This window comes from Quercus robur, chromosome 8 (genome assembly GCF_932294415.1).
Source record: "Quercus robur chromosome 8, dhQueRobu3.1, whole genome shotgun sequence".
NCBI lineage: Eukaryota > Viridiplantae > Streptophyta > Magnoliopsida > Fagales > Fagaceae > Quercus > Quercus robur.
This window is the reverse complement of record NC_065541.1, coordinates 21,988,834-22,005,605: the sequence shown is the minus strand read 5'-3', so window position 1 is coordinate 22,005,605 and position 16,772 is coordinate 21,988,834. Positions and strand designations below refer to the sequence as shown.

General features: G+C 41.1%; 1 protein-coding gene across 1 annotated transcript; it reads right to left on the bottom strand.

The window, feature by feature from the left end:
• Positions 1–11,997: 11,997 nt before the first annotated feature.
• LOC126696047 (uncharacterized) lies at positions 11,998–12,740 on the bottom strand. The gene is made up of 2 exons (XM_050392831.1): positions 12,431–12,740; positions 11,998–12,348 (listed from the first exon to the last, which is right to left on the bottom strand). The coding sequence occupies exons 1-2, from the start codon at positions 12,653–12,655 to the stop codon at positions 11,998–12,000; spliced, it is 576 nt and encodes a 191-aa protein (XP_050248788.1). The 5' UTR covers positions 12,656–12,740.
• Between the last annotated feature and the right edge of the window lie 4,032 nt (positions 12,741–16,772).

Sequence of the window (16,772 nt, the reverse complement as noted above, 5' to 3'; positions counted from 1 at the left end):
TCAACTATTTATTCCTCAACAGTTGGGAGTTTGATGTATGCTATGGTTTGCATACAACCAGATATTGCTCATACAATTGGTGTTGTCAATAGGTTCATGGTTAATCCTAGTAAAGATCACTGGGAAGCAGTGAAGTGGATTTTCAGGTACTTGAGAGGTAGCTTCAAGTTGTGCTTAACTTTTGGTGATTCTAAACTAGTTTTGGAGGGTTATGTAGATGCAAATTGGGCAGGTGGCCTTGATGGTAGGAAATCTACATTGAGATATTTATTTACTTTTGCAGGGGGAGCTGTATCATGGCAATCAAGATTGCAAAAGTGTGTTGCCTTATCTACAACTGAAGCTGAGTATATTGCAACTAATGAAGCAGGTAAAGAGATGCTTTGGTTGAAACAGTTTCTCCAAGAATTGGGTTTGAAGCAAGAAGGGTATGTAGTTAATTGTGATAGTCAGAGTGCAATAAACTTGAGCAAAAATTCTATGTACCATTCACACTTGAAGCATATTGAGATGAGATACCATTGGTTGAGACTAGTTGTTGAACAACAATCATTTGAATTAGAGAAGATTCACACAAATGAAAATCCAGCTGACATGTTGACCAAGGTTGTGTCTAGAGAGAAGCTAAAGCTTTGTGTCGTGTTGGCCAGCATGAATTCTAACTGAAGACTTGAGTTGAAGATCTCCTTTGTAGTGTGCTAGAGGGGGAGATTGTTGGGTGCACATGACACCCCTTGGATTCCAGCACACACATTTTGTCAAAGCTCATTTATGAGCTTGTTCCAAAAGTCTTCAAAGCAACTCTTTCATTTATTGAGAAATGACCAAAGCATGGGAGTGGTCTAACTTCTCTTGATGAGAAGTGATGCAAGGCGTGTGGGACATGCTGAAGGAAAAGAAAAGAAGAAAAAAAAAGGCTAAGGCCATTCGGCCTAGTAAAGAGCTGAAGCAAATAAAGAGCCATTCGGCCATTTTGGTGTGAGTTCTAGAGAGAGCAAGACACAGAAAGAGAGAGCTTCAACTTGGGTGGTGTAGTCTGAATGAAGAGATGGAGAGTGAAAAAGAAAAAGGAGACATTTTTATTTGCTCAAGTTACACACAAGGAAGATAAATTGGTGGAGTTCTCTTGGAGTTTTTGAGTGCTACAACCATGGAGAGTTGGAGTATTCAAAGGAAGATTTTGCTACTGGCTTTGTGGTGATATTGTATTTACTCCTTGAGATTTATTTGTTGTATATCCAATTAATTGTGGACTCAAGTTTAGCATAAACTTGATAGTTGTAAGTATAAAAACTAAAGAGTTTAGAATAAATGAATCACAAAAAAAAAAAAAAATTAAAAAAAAAGTGCTTTACAATAATTATAAAAAATAAATAAATAACATGGATAATTTACATTTTATACCTAATAATATCCTTACAAATTTTTTTAAATAGTTAACAAAATATAAAAATGACTATCAATAATATTTAAATTATAAATATAGGAATTATATAATGCATCATATTGTATATCTTTAATTGTATCATTGCATATGCATGAGGTTACAAGCTAGTTAGATTAAAGGAAACAAGAGTTTACATTATGAGTATTGCTAAATTCAACTTATAGAAAGGTTTAAGTACCCAATTAGATTAAAGGAAACAAGAGTTTAAATTATGGGTATTGCTAAATTCAACTTATATGATGTATTCTTAAGGATTTGTTATTGATTTGGGGATTGTTTGAAGGTGGATTAGGGTTCTTCTAATTAATTATTACATGTAATTAACCAATTAATAAAAATGTGGTTAGTAAGTAATGCAGTGTTGATTACTGAACTTTAATTTAATATCATAATTATTAAAACGCTTAATTGATGACCAATTAATCTATGTTAACATGTGTGGTATAAGTATAAAAATTCTCACATGAAAATAAGAGCAATTGCAATTAGTTATGATTTTATGTGTAAATGCGTTAAAACTGCCATTCTATGTTCACATATGAATAATTATGTAATAAATTGCATACTATGAATTTTGGATACCTAGAGTAATCTATATATATATATATATATATATATATATTTATGAGCCTTTTTTGTAGAATTAAAAACAATTCAAGTTGTTTCTCAAAAAAAAAAAAAAAAAAAAAAAAAAAAAAAAAAAAAAAAAAAAAACAATTCAAGTTTATATGTCATATATATATATATATATATATAAAAGTAAGTAAGTAAAACTGAAAGAAAATCCAATTTGATTTTAAATTGGAATTCAATTAGAGTCTAATTTTGCACCACGTGTCTCATCTAATCAAAAATTTTAAATTTTTGAACCAAGTTCGTTAGTTTAGTGTAAAATTTATATTTCAATTAGAGTTTAATTTTACGGCACGTGTTCCATCTAATCGAAATTTTTAAATTTTTGTGCCAAATGAATTAATTTAGAGTAGAAAACGAGGAGTCCAATATAAATAAATCATTAAAAAAATAATCATATATCTAACACATGGTGATTCCCAACATGATCACAACCCACAAGGTTCAATATACTTTTAACCCTGCCTTCTTCATATTAATGCTTTCACATTTGTATTCTAGTTCTAGTACTTATATAAGAAGATTGGGAATAGGAGAAGTTAGGCAATGCAAGAGTTACATGTGAAGGTGGAGACAAAAAGTCCAAATCTGATATGAAGGCCGAGTAAATGAAAAGCATACTAATTTCTTTTAAGATAAGGATATTTATCGCCTTTGGTCAAAAAAAAAAAAAAAAAAAAAGGATATTCACCCTTTTAAATGAGAGAGAAAGAGAAATTACCACATGGCACTCATTAAACATTTAGCTAAGGTGGAAGGTCAAACAGAAAATTAGATTTTAAATTAGAATTCAATTAAAATCTAATTTTACACCACGTATCTCATTTAATCAAAATTTTTAAATTTTTGAACCAAGTTAGTTAGTTCGATGTAAAAATTATATTTCAATTAGAATTTAATTTTACGGCACGTGTTCCATCTAATCGAAATTTTTAAATTTTTGTGCCAAATGAGTTAATTTAGAGTAGAAAACGAGGAGTCCAATATAAATAAATCATAAAAAAAAAAAAAAATCATATATCTAACACTATATATAAAATTAGATGAAGAGAGAGTTTGAATGATTTTATATTTATGAGCATTTTTTTTTATAACTAAGAACAATTCATTTGGCACAAAAATTATATATAAATATATATATATATATATATTAATATGTAAACCTTAGAGAAAATTCAATTAGATTCTATAACTGAAGTCCAATTTTACGTCACATGTCCTAAATTATTTATTCTTAAAGAGAGTTTTATTTCTTAATTTTTGAATCAAATATGGGACCATATCATAAATATCCATTCAAGTGAGTTATTGTGTACAAAAACCAAAGAGTCTAGAATTAATGAACATAAAAATATTTACAAAATGGACAATTTATATTTTTTACCTAATAACATTCTTACAAGACTTTTTAAAGAGTTAAACAAAATATAAGAATGACTATCAATAATAAATAAGTTATATATGTAAGATTATAATACTATATATCTTAATGTGTATCTTTTAAATATATCTAATCATATGCATGAGGTTACAAACTTGTTCCGATAAAAACTGAAATTCATATTGTCATTGGAGGCATTCACAATTCATAGGACTCAATTTATTACATAACTTATCTTGTGCAAACACATAATCTGACACAGAGGCATTTTTAACCTATTTACATATAAAATCATTAAATAATTACAATTGGTCTTTTTTTCAAGTGGGAATTTTTATACCTACCACAATTGTCAAAATCGCAATCTAGATCGTAATATCGCACTTTTTTACGATCCCACCTCACCAAAACATTTAGGATCGCAATAAGATCGTAAAAATTGTAGGATTGTATGTAAGATCATATGGGATTTTACCGATTCTACAGATCTTATCAAAAAATCAATTTTTAGTTTTTTTTTATAGGATAAATTTTTGGTTTTGATGAAACTTTAGGGGTTTTTATTTTTCTATGTTGTGATGGTATGACTTTTTATATAATTTTTTACATAATTATTTTAACCTAAGCAAACGTTTTCAGGCCCTTTTGGATATACATCATTGTAAGTTTTTAAAAAAAACCTTCACCCATCTCCCTGTGTGTGTGTGTTAAAAATACTTAGTACTCTAAAAAAAAAAAAAAAAAAAGCAAACGTTTTCTAGTTTCTAGTTTACTTGTAACCAAAATGAAGAATTTATATTGGCTTTGCTACCTTTTAAGCTATAATGTTTTTAAATTTGTTTGATCAATATACTAATTTGTGTTCTAATATTATTAAAATGTTTTTCTTATATATAATTTTATTAGTATGCTTGTATTTGTATATTGATTGATTGATTTTTTTTTAGCATGCTCTATAATTGATGCAGAGTGGTATAACTTGAATAGTTGAGTGTGAAGTTTTATTTTGATCTAGGGTGTTAATATCAAGTTTGCAATCAATATCTCCAAAAATTTCAAAAATATTAAAAGCCATACTTAAGCACCTCAAAGTAGGTACACATATTTTATAATGGGGATCATCATCAAAGCCACATTTGTACTCATCTGCTTCCAAAGACACATCTTCAAGGACCAGGCAAGCAGTGAGAAGCCTATCAAAATAGTAACTGAAGATGATAAAATATTGAGCCTGATGGGCCTACCTTAATGGGCCTGACGGATCGGAACTGCTGGGCCTGTGTGAAGATGATCCCATGCACTTTGAAGGCCCATCGCTGACAGACGTAGTAAGGGCCCATGATCCGAAATCCCTATCGCCTAGAAAAGCCCTAAGATCCAAAAATGGAAATCCTTGCTCACCACGCTCAGAGGAATTTGTATTAGAGTCCCACATGGAAAAGATTTGGAAACCAAGAAGAAAAGTCAACCTTCTATCACTATAAAAGGCCTAACACCCTCAGAAATCGAGGTACGCTTTAATTGACCCCCTCTAACGCTCTAAGTAAAACAGAAGAATTCTAACTTGACCGTCGGAGAGCGTTTGGCCGGCACCACACCGGTGCTCTTTGAAGGACTTCTTTCGATTGCTTCTGTTGTGCAGGTTCGCTTCAAGTCGCGAGTACGGTGTGACCCATTGGTGACAATTTTCGACGTCATCAGTTGGCGCCGTCTGTGGGAAGTACGTAGCACATTATCGCTTCCTAGACAAAAGAGTTACATGGTACTCACACGCTCGATGGCAACCACTAACGACGCTCAAGAAGAGGAAGCCCTTACGATTGCCCTTGAGAGACAGGTCAGGACGCTCGCCGCAGCCGTGGAGCGCCTCACCAAACAAAACCACGACGTAGAAGAACAGCTGAACCAAAAGAGTGCGGCGGTCAATAACCAAGGAGCAGATCAAGAAGGGACCAGTGCTGAAAGGAGAAATCATGACGGACCACAGGAGAGTAACGCCCCTAGCAAACCAGTGCGACGGGACACTAGCATCCCTTCAGTAACGGATACGGCTCCACAACCCATCATCGCGGAGATGCAGGCGATGAAGGAACAGATGGAAGTACTGATGAATGCCCTCAAGGGGCGAGTGTCCAGTGATCTTGACGACCTTGTCAACCGGACCGACTCGCCATTTACGACGACCGTCAATTCCTTCCCCCTGCCGAGTAAGTTCCGCATGCCAAGTATGGATAGTTATGACGGAATCAAGGACCCTCTAGATCACTTAGAGACCTTCAAGACCCTGATGCACCTTCAGGGAGTGGCAGACGCGATTATGTGCAGGGCATTTCCTACGACCCTAAAGGGCGCAGCAAGGATTTGGTTCAGCCGGCTAGCACCAAACTCCATCAGCACCTTCAAGGAGCTAAGCGCTCAATTTACTACGCACTTCATCGGAGGACATCGGTATAAGAAATCCACGGCTTGTTTAATGAATATCAAGCAGCGGGAGGAGGAGACATTATGGGCCTACATATCACGCTTCAATAAAGAAGCACTCTCGATCGACGAAGCTGACGACAAGATATTGGTGGCAGCGTTCACGAACGGGCTGAAGGGGGGTAAGTTTTTGTTCTCCCTATACAAAAACGACCCAAAGACCATGTCAGAGGTGCTTTACAGGGCCACCAAGTATATGAACGCTGAAGACGCACTATCAGCCTGAGAAGATAGACCCAAGAAAAGAGACAGACAAGAGGATCCCCGACAGGACCAGGGGCGGAAGAAAGGAAGGATGGGAGATCGGAGGGAGGAGAGACGTCCAAAACCCATGGGCGCAAGGTTCACAAGTTTCACCCCGTTAACCGCTCCGATAGACCAAGTCCTAATGCAGATTAAGGACGAAGGATCCCTGACGTTTCCGGGAAAGCTGAAGAGTGATCCCAACAAAAGGTCCAGAGACAAATATTGCCGCTTCCACCGTGACCATGGTCACGACACGGCCGATTGCTACGACTTGAAGCAACAAATCGAAGCCCTTATCCGACAGGGGAAGCTGAAGAAGTTCGTCAGCAAGGAAAGAACAGATCAACCCCCACAAGAACAACACCCCCATCGAGAAAACGAGCGACCAAGGCCCCCATTAGGGGACATAAGGATGATAATCGGAGGAACAGCTGCGGCCGGATCGTCAAAAAAGGCTCGCAAAACATACCTTCGGATGGTACAGAATGTCCAGTTGGCGGGTACAGTGCCAAAGATGGCAAGAAGGGAAAGCCCTATTGTCGGGTTCTCGGAAGAGGATGCACGGCGCCTACACCATCCACACGACGATGCCCTCGTCGTCAGCTTGCGGGCAGGCGACTACAATATGCACCGAGTGTTGGTCGACAACGGTAGTTCGGCCGATATCTTGTACTATCCGGTGTTCCAGCAAATGAGGATTGACAGGGAGCAGCTAATACCGACAAACGCCCCGCTCGTTGGTTTCGGAGGGAGTAGGATATTCCCTTTGGGCGCGGTCACGTTATCGGTGACAGTAGGAGATTACCCCCAACAAATCACCAAGGACGTAACATTCTTGGTGGTCGATTGCTCGTCCGCCTATAATGCTATTATTGGACGACCCACGCTTAACTCGTGGAAGGCGGCAACATCAACTTACCACCTAATGATCAAGTTCCCAACGGAGTATGGGGTATGAGAGCTACGCGGAAGTCAAATTGCCGCACGAGAATGCTACGTAGCTATGATGAAGGTGGAAGACCAAATCCAGGCCTTGAACATAGAAGAACACCGAACGACGGCAGAACCTACAGAGAAGCTAGAGGAGATAACTCTCGACAGTTCCAATCCAGACCGAACCACCAAGATCAGAACGCTTGCCAAACCCGCAATCCATCAAGAGCTCGTAGCTTTCTTGAGGAGCAATAAGGATGTGTTCGCCTGGAGCCATGACAATATGCCAGGAATCGATCCCTCGGTCATGGTACATAAGTTGAATGTGTTGCCCTCGTTTCCGCCCGTCCGACAAAAGAAGAGAGTATTCGCCCCGAAACGAGACCAAGCAATAGCAGAAGAGGTCCGCAAACTCCAAGAGGCAAGCTTCATCAGGGAAGTCTACTATCCTGATTGGCTGGCGAATGTGGTAATGGTGAAGAAAGCGAACGGCAAATGGCGGATGTGCGTGGACTTCACCGATCTTAACAAAGCATGCCCCAAAGATAGCTATCCCCTTCCAAGGGTCGACGTCCTAGTAGACTCGACGGCTCAACACCAATTGCTAAGCTTCATGGACGCTTTCTCGGGTTATAACCAGATCCGCATGCACGAGGCCGATCAGGAGAAGACTTCGTTTGTAACCAGTCAAGGACTCTTCTGTTACAAAGTAATGCCATTCGGCCTGAAGAATGCAGGGGCAACATACCAAAGACTAATGAACAAGATGTTCGCACAGCAAATCGGGAGGAATGTCCAAGTCTATGTCGACGACATGCTGGTGAAGAGCCGGAAGGAGGAAGACCACTTGGAAGATCTCAAGGAAACATTCGGCACGCTTCGATCCTACAACATGAAACTCAATCCGGGAAAGTGCGCATTCGGCGTAACGGCAGGCAAATTCCTAGGATTCATGGTATCACAAAGGGGGATTGAAGCTAACCCAGACTAAATCCGAGCCATAATGGAGATGGCCCCCCCGAGAAACGTGAAGGAAGTACAAAGCCTTAACTGCAAGGTAGCGGCATTGAATAGATTCGTGTCGAGAGCGACAGACAAGTGTTTACCCTTCTTTCGAACATTGAAAAAGTCATTCGAGTGGACGGACGAATGTCAGCGAGCCTTCGAGGAGTTAAAAGCCTATCTATCTTCACCACCTCTACTGAGCCCCTCGCAACCAGGTGAAGAACTCTTCCTCTATTTGGCTGTCTCCCCTGTGGCCGTCAGTGCGGCCTTAATCAGAGAAGAGGACAGGGCACAGAAGCCGGTGTACTACGCCAGCCGGGCGCTCCGCGGTGCCGAAGAAAGATACCAACCTATGGAGAAACTCGCTTTTGCATTGGTCACGGCGGCTCGCAAGCTCAAGCCCTACTTTCAAGCCTATACCGTGAACGTAATGACCGATAAGCCCCTGCGGAGGGCACTGAGTAATCCTGAGGCCGCAGGTCGGCTGACGCTGTGGGCAATAGAATTGAGTGAGTTTGATATCAAATACCGTCCACGTGTGGCCATTAAAGGACAAGCTATAGCCGACTTCATAGCAGAATTTACGCGTGACGAAGACAACGGGACAGAAGAATCCCCCAAGTGGAGCATATACACTGACGGATCATCCAATCGACGAGCCGGGGGGGCCGGCATAGTATTGCTGTCACCTGAAGGAGACAAGATTGAATGTATGGTCCGTCTCGACTTCCCCACCACCAACAATGAAGCGGAATACGAAGCCGTGGCGGCAGGACTCGACCTAGCCAAAGCAGCCGGAGCAGAAAATGTGGTCGTTTACTGCGACTCTCAAGTCGTGACCAATCAAGTAAACGGAGATTATGAATGCAAGGGGGAAAGGTTGAAGAGATATCTTGATCAAGTAAGGGCGAGAGTCGACGGACTAAAAGCAATGGTCGTCCAAATCCCCAGGGGAGAAAATGAGCTCGCCGATCGGCTAGCCAAAGCTGCTTCAGCAGAACATATGGTGACACCGGGTAATGCACTTTCTTTTGTTCAATTTTTTCCACTAATAGACCCCGACAACATGCAGGAGATACGCTCCGAAAGAAACTGGACTACACAGATAACTTCATACTTAAAGGACGGGTTACTGCCAGAAGAAAAGGAGGCAGCAAGAAAGCTAAAAGTCCAAGCGGCAAGGTTCGTCTTAATAAAAGACATTCTTTACAAGAAAGGTTTCTCCCGTCCTTATCTAAGATGCCTGGGGGCTGAGGAGGCAAACTACGTAATGAGGGAAGTACACGAAGGGATATGCGGGAACCATTCTGGATCGCGGTCGTTAGTACACAAACTGGTACGAGCTGGGTATTACTGGCCAACTATGCAGAAGGATGTTGAGTCTTACGTTAAAAGCTGCGACAAATGCCAGAGGTTCAGCAATTTTATCGGACAGCCAGCTGAGGAGCTAACCCCTATAACAGCTCCATGGCCGTTCGCTCAGTGGGGACTAGATATCATGGGACCTTTCCCAACGGCGGTAAGGCAGCTAAAGTTCTTGGTAGTGGATATTGACTACTTCACAAAATGGGTAGAAGCGAAAGCCTTGGCCACCATTACAGAAAAGAACATTAGAAGTTTTTTCTGGCGGTGCATCGTATGCAAGTTCGGTATTCCTAGAGTTCTTGTCTCAGATAACGAGAGGCAGTTCGACAATGGCCACTTCCGGGATTTCTGCACACAGCTAGGAATAAAAAACCACTACTCATCACCCGCCCATCCTCAGGCTAATGGCCAGGTTGAAGTGACGAACCGATCCCTGTTAAAGATTATCAAGACTCGGCTCGAGGGGGCAAAGGGCATATGGCCCGAAGAATTGCCGAGCATACTGTGGGCATACAGGACAACGGCGAGGACTCCGACAGGAGAGACGCCATTTCGACTGACATACGGAAGCGAGGCGGTCATCCCAGCAGAAGTTGGGCTCACAAGTTACAGGGTTCACAACCATGACGAAAGCAGGAATGACGAATCCATGAGGCTACAGCTGGACCTGATAGATGAGGCTAGGTCGGCGGCGGAGCAAAGGATCGCTAGATACCAGGATCGCATGTCCAGACATTACAACTCCCGGGTCCGACACAGAAATTTCCAAGTAGGAGACCTCGTACTCAGGAGGGTCATGGGTGCAACTAGAGACCCTACACAGGGAAAACTCGGCTCCAACTGGGAAGGACCTTATAGAGTTACGTCATGGAAAAGGAAAGGAACATACCACCTGGAGACAACAGATGGAGAGAAGCTACCGCATCCATGGAATGCCAAGCATTTGAGGAAATACTACCAGTAATAGTGACACGGCAACCAGTTTTTGTTTAAGCTCTTTATAAGTTTTTCTTTTAACTGTCTTCTTTGCTACAATCTTGTCGTGCCTTTTTTAAGCCCAAAGGGGGCAGGCACTTTTTCCTTTACGCATTTCTATAATCAGATACTACTTTGATCTTTTACTTGGATGTCATTATAATTGTCTACAAAATTAACGGAAACTAAATAAAGTCCACCAGATGGACGGAACATCCTACAGGGATGATAACTTAAAGTCCACAAGATGGACGGATACAAATGCAGTTCACAAGATGGACGGATCATCCTACGGGGATGATAACATCCTACAGGGATGATCATTCAAGTCCACAAGATGGACGGATACAAATGCAGTCCACAAGATGGACGGATCATCCTACGGGGATGATAACATCCTACAGGGATGATCATTCAAGTCCACAAGATGGATGGATACAAATGCAGTCCACAAAATGGACGGATCATCCTACGGGGATGATAACATCCTACAGGGATGATCATTCAAGTCCACAAGATGGACGGATACAAATGCAGTCCACAAGATGGACGGATCGTCCTACAAGGACGATCACCCTCAGTCCATAAAATGGACGGACACAATAAAGTCCACAAGATGGACGGATCATCCTACAGGGATAATAGCCAAAGTTCACAAAATGGACGGACATAAAATAAAGTCCACAAGATGGACGGATCATCCTGCAGGGGTAATAGCCAAAGTCCACAAAATGGACGGACATAAAATAAAGTCCACAAGATGGACGGATCATCCTGCAGGGATAATAGCCAAAGTCCACAAAATGGACGGACATAAAATAAAGTCCACGAGATAGACGGACCATCCTACAGGGATGATGACATCCTACAGGGATGATAACTCAAGTCCACAAGGTGGACGGAAATGATAGAAGAGCGTGTCCGCGAAGTGGACGGACCACTGACTACGTTAAAATTTTTTACAAGTCCATTAAATAGGCGGTACATTTAAAAGTGATATACAACGTCACAAAGTGGACGGATCCTCATAATAAACATCTAAAAATAGACGGAGAAGGAAAATCCTCACGGATGTAAATGCTCAATCAACACAAGATAATAAGTCTGCAATGTGGACGGAGTATAATGGATAAACAAATATTCTCATAAAAATCCTTCCTCAAGAAGGAGGACGGACTTTTAAACAAGTTCCAAACAATAATAGAAAGCATATGAACATTAAGCCAAAAGCCTAGAAGGCAAGTGTTTAATACAGTTAAAGAGGACGGATTGTTCTGAAAAGTAAATTAAAAAAAAAAAAAAAAAAAAAGAGGACGGATTGTTCTCAAAATAAATTACATAAAGATTATTCCACTTTCTTTGGCTCAGCAACTTGAACATCCTTCGACGGGACGGATTCTCCGTCGCCCTGAACAGTGTCTTCGCCAAAAAGGTCCTCCGTATTTTCGGAACCGACGGGGAGGGCAGAAGTCTGGCCTTGGTCGTCAAGCTTGACCATTGACAAATCTAGCACGGGGTAGGCCTTCTTGACCTAACGGAGAGAGTCGTCGAAGCCTTGAAGGAAAGAGTTCGCCAGCTCGCCCACCAAGGAGTCTGAGTCGCGGTACTCCTTGACGGCTACCTCTTTCACATGACGGATCTCTTCCTTCAGTTCTTTGATCTCCGCCTCCTTCTTCTCTATAGCCGTCAGCGCCTCGACCGTCTTCTCCTCCAGCTCTTTCCTTGCCTTCTCAGAGAGCTCCAGCTTCTTCTCCATAGTGGACCTCCATTTATGGAGTTGACCAAGCTCTTCCTCCGTCTGCTCCGCCTTTGCACGCACCCGGTCCAAAGTACTCTCACGATTGAGACACCGGTCCAGTAATCCCTTCATCATGACCAAGGACTGCAAACAAGAAAGGAGCCCGTCATATAATGTACTAAATAACGAAAAAGAGAAACAAACATATTTGACGGACATAACCCACCTGAGCAACAGCAAAGAGGCCCGTCTCCCCCATGGCCTCCGTCGAGTGGTTTCCAAGATCCTCATAGTCTTCCGCCGTGATAATAGACGACAGCTTCTCCAACGCATACTTGGAGTCGTCGCGGAGGAGGGAAGGAGGTCTCTCTTGCTTAGAATCTGGTGCCGTCATTAATCCTTTTCCCGTCCCGTGCTTAGCTGGGGTGACGGTCTTGGTCCCCTCAGCCATCAAACCAACCACAGGTTAAAGAGAGACCTTTGGTTGCTTAAACGGACAGTCAGATTTTGATGTCGGTTTCCTCTTCGGGGCTGAAGCCGACACCCTAGGTACCACCTCACCGAATTCCTTCTTCTTGACGGCTTGAGCTTTAATTAAAGCTCTCCTTTTGGCGTCTTCCATCTCTGCAAATAATGACGGATGAAATTAAAGCTAAGTAAAGTCAATTAAATGGCAAAGTAAAGTTGACGGGCTTACGTCTATGAACTCGCTCGTCGTATCTAATAGCCTCTTGGGTGGGCTCAGGACCGTCGCAGTACCAATGTATGGTCTTCGAGTTCACCAACTTAGCCCAAGTCCTTTCCTCCGGCGTAGTTTTTCTGCAAATCTTTTCAAGGAAACTAAATTCCTCAAGGCTAACTTGCGGGCGCCGTCTACCTGCAGAGAAAGACGATCAAGATATACACATAAAAATGGACGGATATGAAAAGCATTACAGAATTAAGACGGGTGCATACACGACTGATTTATCACTGCCCAGGTTGTGTCGACGGGCATGTACTCCGTCTCCCCTGGACGGTTCATCCATCTGTCACCCTCTAGGAAGAAGTAACGACTCTTCCAGTCTCTATTTGAGTCTGGGGTCTCAAAGATCACCTTCAACAAGGGGCTCCGACTAGCAAAACTATACATCCCCCTTGATCCAGAAATCTCGTCTGGACGGTAACAGTGAAGAAATTCACGGACCGTCAGTCTCCTTTCTCCATTCGACATTGCACCATAAAGAATCTCCATGGCTATGAAGACCCTCCAGGCGTTAGGAGATATCTGGGTGACGGACAACCCCAGATAGTGCAAAAGTTCCCTATGAAGTGTTGAGAGCGGGAATCGAAGTCTTGCCTTCAACGCCTGCTCGTATACTCCGACACCGTCTACCCCTTCATAGTAACACTTCTCCGACGCATAGGGTAGACGGATGGAAACGTAGTCCGGGATTTGGAAGTTTGTTCTAAAGGTGCTGAAGTGTTTCTCCCTGATGACGGATGTGAACCTATGCACTGTCCACTCTGGCAACATGATGAACTGCCTTAGTCCATCAGCACCTACAACGGACTCTAGTGCTTGATTCCCGTCGTCATCGAAACCCTCTATTTCAACTATCTCAATATCCTCATTTGTTGAGGATGAAGAGGAGGCAGACGGACTCCTATATTCGCCGGGGCTCTCTTGGTCTTTATGACCGGACGGGTATACATCCTCATATTCCGTCCCGTCACGAACCACCGACTGGTTACTTGACGCACTAGACATTTCCTACAATTGACGATGAAACCTAAGACTGACGGGTTTGAAAATATTGACGGGTATAGTAAGCCTAACAACAATGCAAGGACGGAAATGTAACTTGATTATGGTATTAAAGTAAGTACTTACCACACTTAGCAGAGGACAGGTGACGGTTGGTGTAATCTGTAGATACTCGTCCTCGACGGATTGCTCTGACAAGGTTGACGGCTTCGCTCTGACAAACGATTTCTGAGTGAAAATTGTAAAAATGGGAGAGTGAGGCGCCTTATATATATAGGAAGTGCACGGAAGACGAAGCGACGCTTCGATCCTATACAACAGCCATTCAAAGATTGACACGTGGCATGCTCAATAAATGTTGACAACCTGTCAGTACGCATCAACAGATTTGTACTTATCGTGTAACCGTCAACTTTATGAATCTTCCTCTGACGGGTTGGTCCATCTGGAACCGTCACCTATCTTGCGTAAATCCGTCAACCAGTTATGACTAAACTTAAAACCTTCTTTTGTCTCATCCCCTTCTGTCATAAAATACCCGTCATACCCATACGTTAGGATCGTCACCCCATTGATCCTTTGACCTAAAAGCTGACGGACCATTGGGGTGAAGGGGGCAACTGAAGATGATAAAATATTGAGCCTGATGGGCCTACCTTAATGGGCCTGACGGATCGGAACTGCTGGGCCTCTGTGAAGATGATCCCATGCACTTTGAAGGCCCATCGCTGACAGACGTAGTAAGGGCCCATGATCCGAAGTCCCTATCGCCTAGGAAAGCCCTAAGATCCAAAAATGGAAATCCTTGCTCACCACGCTCAGAGGAATTTGTATTAGAGTCCCAGATGGAAAAGATTTGGAAACCAAGAAGAAAAGTCAACCCTCTATCACTATAAAAGGCCTAACACCCTTAGAAATCGAGGTACGCTTTAATTGACCCCCTCTAACGCTCTAAGTAAAACAGAAGAATTCTAACTTGACCGTCGGAGAGCGTTTGGCCGGGACCACACCGGTGCTCTCTGAAGGACTTCTTTCGATTGCTTCTATTGTGCAGGTTCGCTTCGAGTCGCGAGTACGGTGTGACCCATTGGTGACAATTTTCGACGTCATCAGTAACCATTGGAAAAATAGTATTGAGTGAATAAGAAATTAACGTTTAACTTATTCACTAGAAGATGTTATTAAAAGTGATGAAAATCCTGAGTCCCACATAGGAAATGAAAGAAATAATATATGAGTTTATATGCTCATGGGCCAAACATTGGGTTGGGTTTTGGTATGTGGACTAGGCCCTCTTATCCCAATAATAATTTTTTTTTTTTATTTTTTTTTTGAGTTAATCAATCTGTTCACAAAAGTTATTATTTGAACAGTGTGTCTATTCACTAACGTATATAAATTCATAGTCCCTCGTTCATGAAAACTAACTTTTCTGGAAAAAAAAAAAAAAAAAAATCTCCCAAAGAGAAAATATTTTGTGCATTTATTTTGAGTCAAAGAGAGAGAAAAAGACATAAAGTAGTTCGCAGAGTACAAACCTTGTGTATTTCTTCTCCGTACTGTAGATCATTTTATCTTAGGAGGTAGACGTCCATGAGTCTCAAAACATCACAGATTATATGAGGGGCGAAATCTATTTTAAGGAGATTGTGTTAAATACAAGACTTTATCTGAATTATTCATCTTTTACGCATTTGATCTATGAGTTATTAATTATTTGTAAATTTCTTCTTATATATATACAGTATTTATTTATTGTTTTTACCTATTACATCTATTTGTGTTATTGCTTATATTTATATCTATATGTTGTTAATTTGGTTAATTACAAAAGTAAATTGTTGATATATATCTAACAATCTTAAAGCAATTTTTTTTTTATATATTTTAATTTATTTTGTGATTGCTGTCTGAATTGGTGTGAATTACTGTGCGAGATTGTTGGACAATTTTCTTTTCATGATATTGCTTTGGCTTTCATGTTTAATATTTTGGGTTTGTGCTTATCACAAATATCTTCTTTTTAATATTATAAAATTAATGTGATCTTTGCTTTTTGAGAAAGTTGATTTGTGTCTGATAGTTGGTGGTTTTGATTATTCAATGACTTCCATCTTCTTTATCTATATTATATAATATTAGGATTTTTTTGTCTCTTCTGGATTATTGGTTTACTGGGCATAGTGTAGATTCATTTGTGTAGACTGTATGATTTGTGCCTGCTCTGTTTCTTGCCTTCCACGTGAATCTGCAATCTCTTTTTTCGTGTTGGCATCGTTTCACACAATTTCCTATCTATTCGACAAAAGCAATTGGCAGACTCTTGCTTGATTATTGTATTTGATGTTGGCCTTCAATGATTTTTATTTTTATTTTTTTTTAGAGGGAAGGCATTGGCTTATTTTATTCCAAAACAGTGGTTAAATCAGGCTGAACAAAAATGAAAACTGATAGTGAAACATAATCCTCCATCCATATTATATTATCTGGGTAATTTACTACTAATTTAACCAAATAATGTACAACTTTATTACCCCTCTCTTAACATGAGAGTAGAATAATTCAAAAAAAAAGGTTCTTAGAAACACACGCATCCAAAATAAGCCAACCATAGAAGGACAAGCCTAGTTCCTTCGTCTTCAAACCATTCATCACGATGCTTGAGTCACCCTTAACTACCACTTTATCCCAGCCCAGCTCTGCCACGAATTCCAGACCTCTGATGGCTGCCATGACCTCCACTTCAATGGGCTTATATGCTTGATTCAGTTGTTGTGATAGCGAAGCAATGACTTGCCCATTGTTGTTCCGAACAGTGATG

What these genes read in the sequence shown, in the direction of transcription:
- LOC126696047 (XM_050392831.1), bottom strand. Translation starts at nt 12,655, where the DNA reads ATGGCTGAGGGGACCAAGACCGTCACCCCAGCTAAGCACGGGACGGGA. An exon ending in GCCTCTTTGCTGTTGCTCAG is followed by an intron (nt 12,349 to 12,430) that starts GTGGGTTATGTC and finishes TCTTGTTTGCAG; the next exon opens with TCCTTGGTCATGATGAAGGG.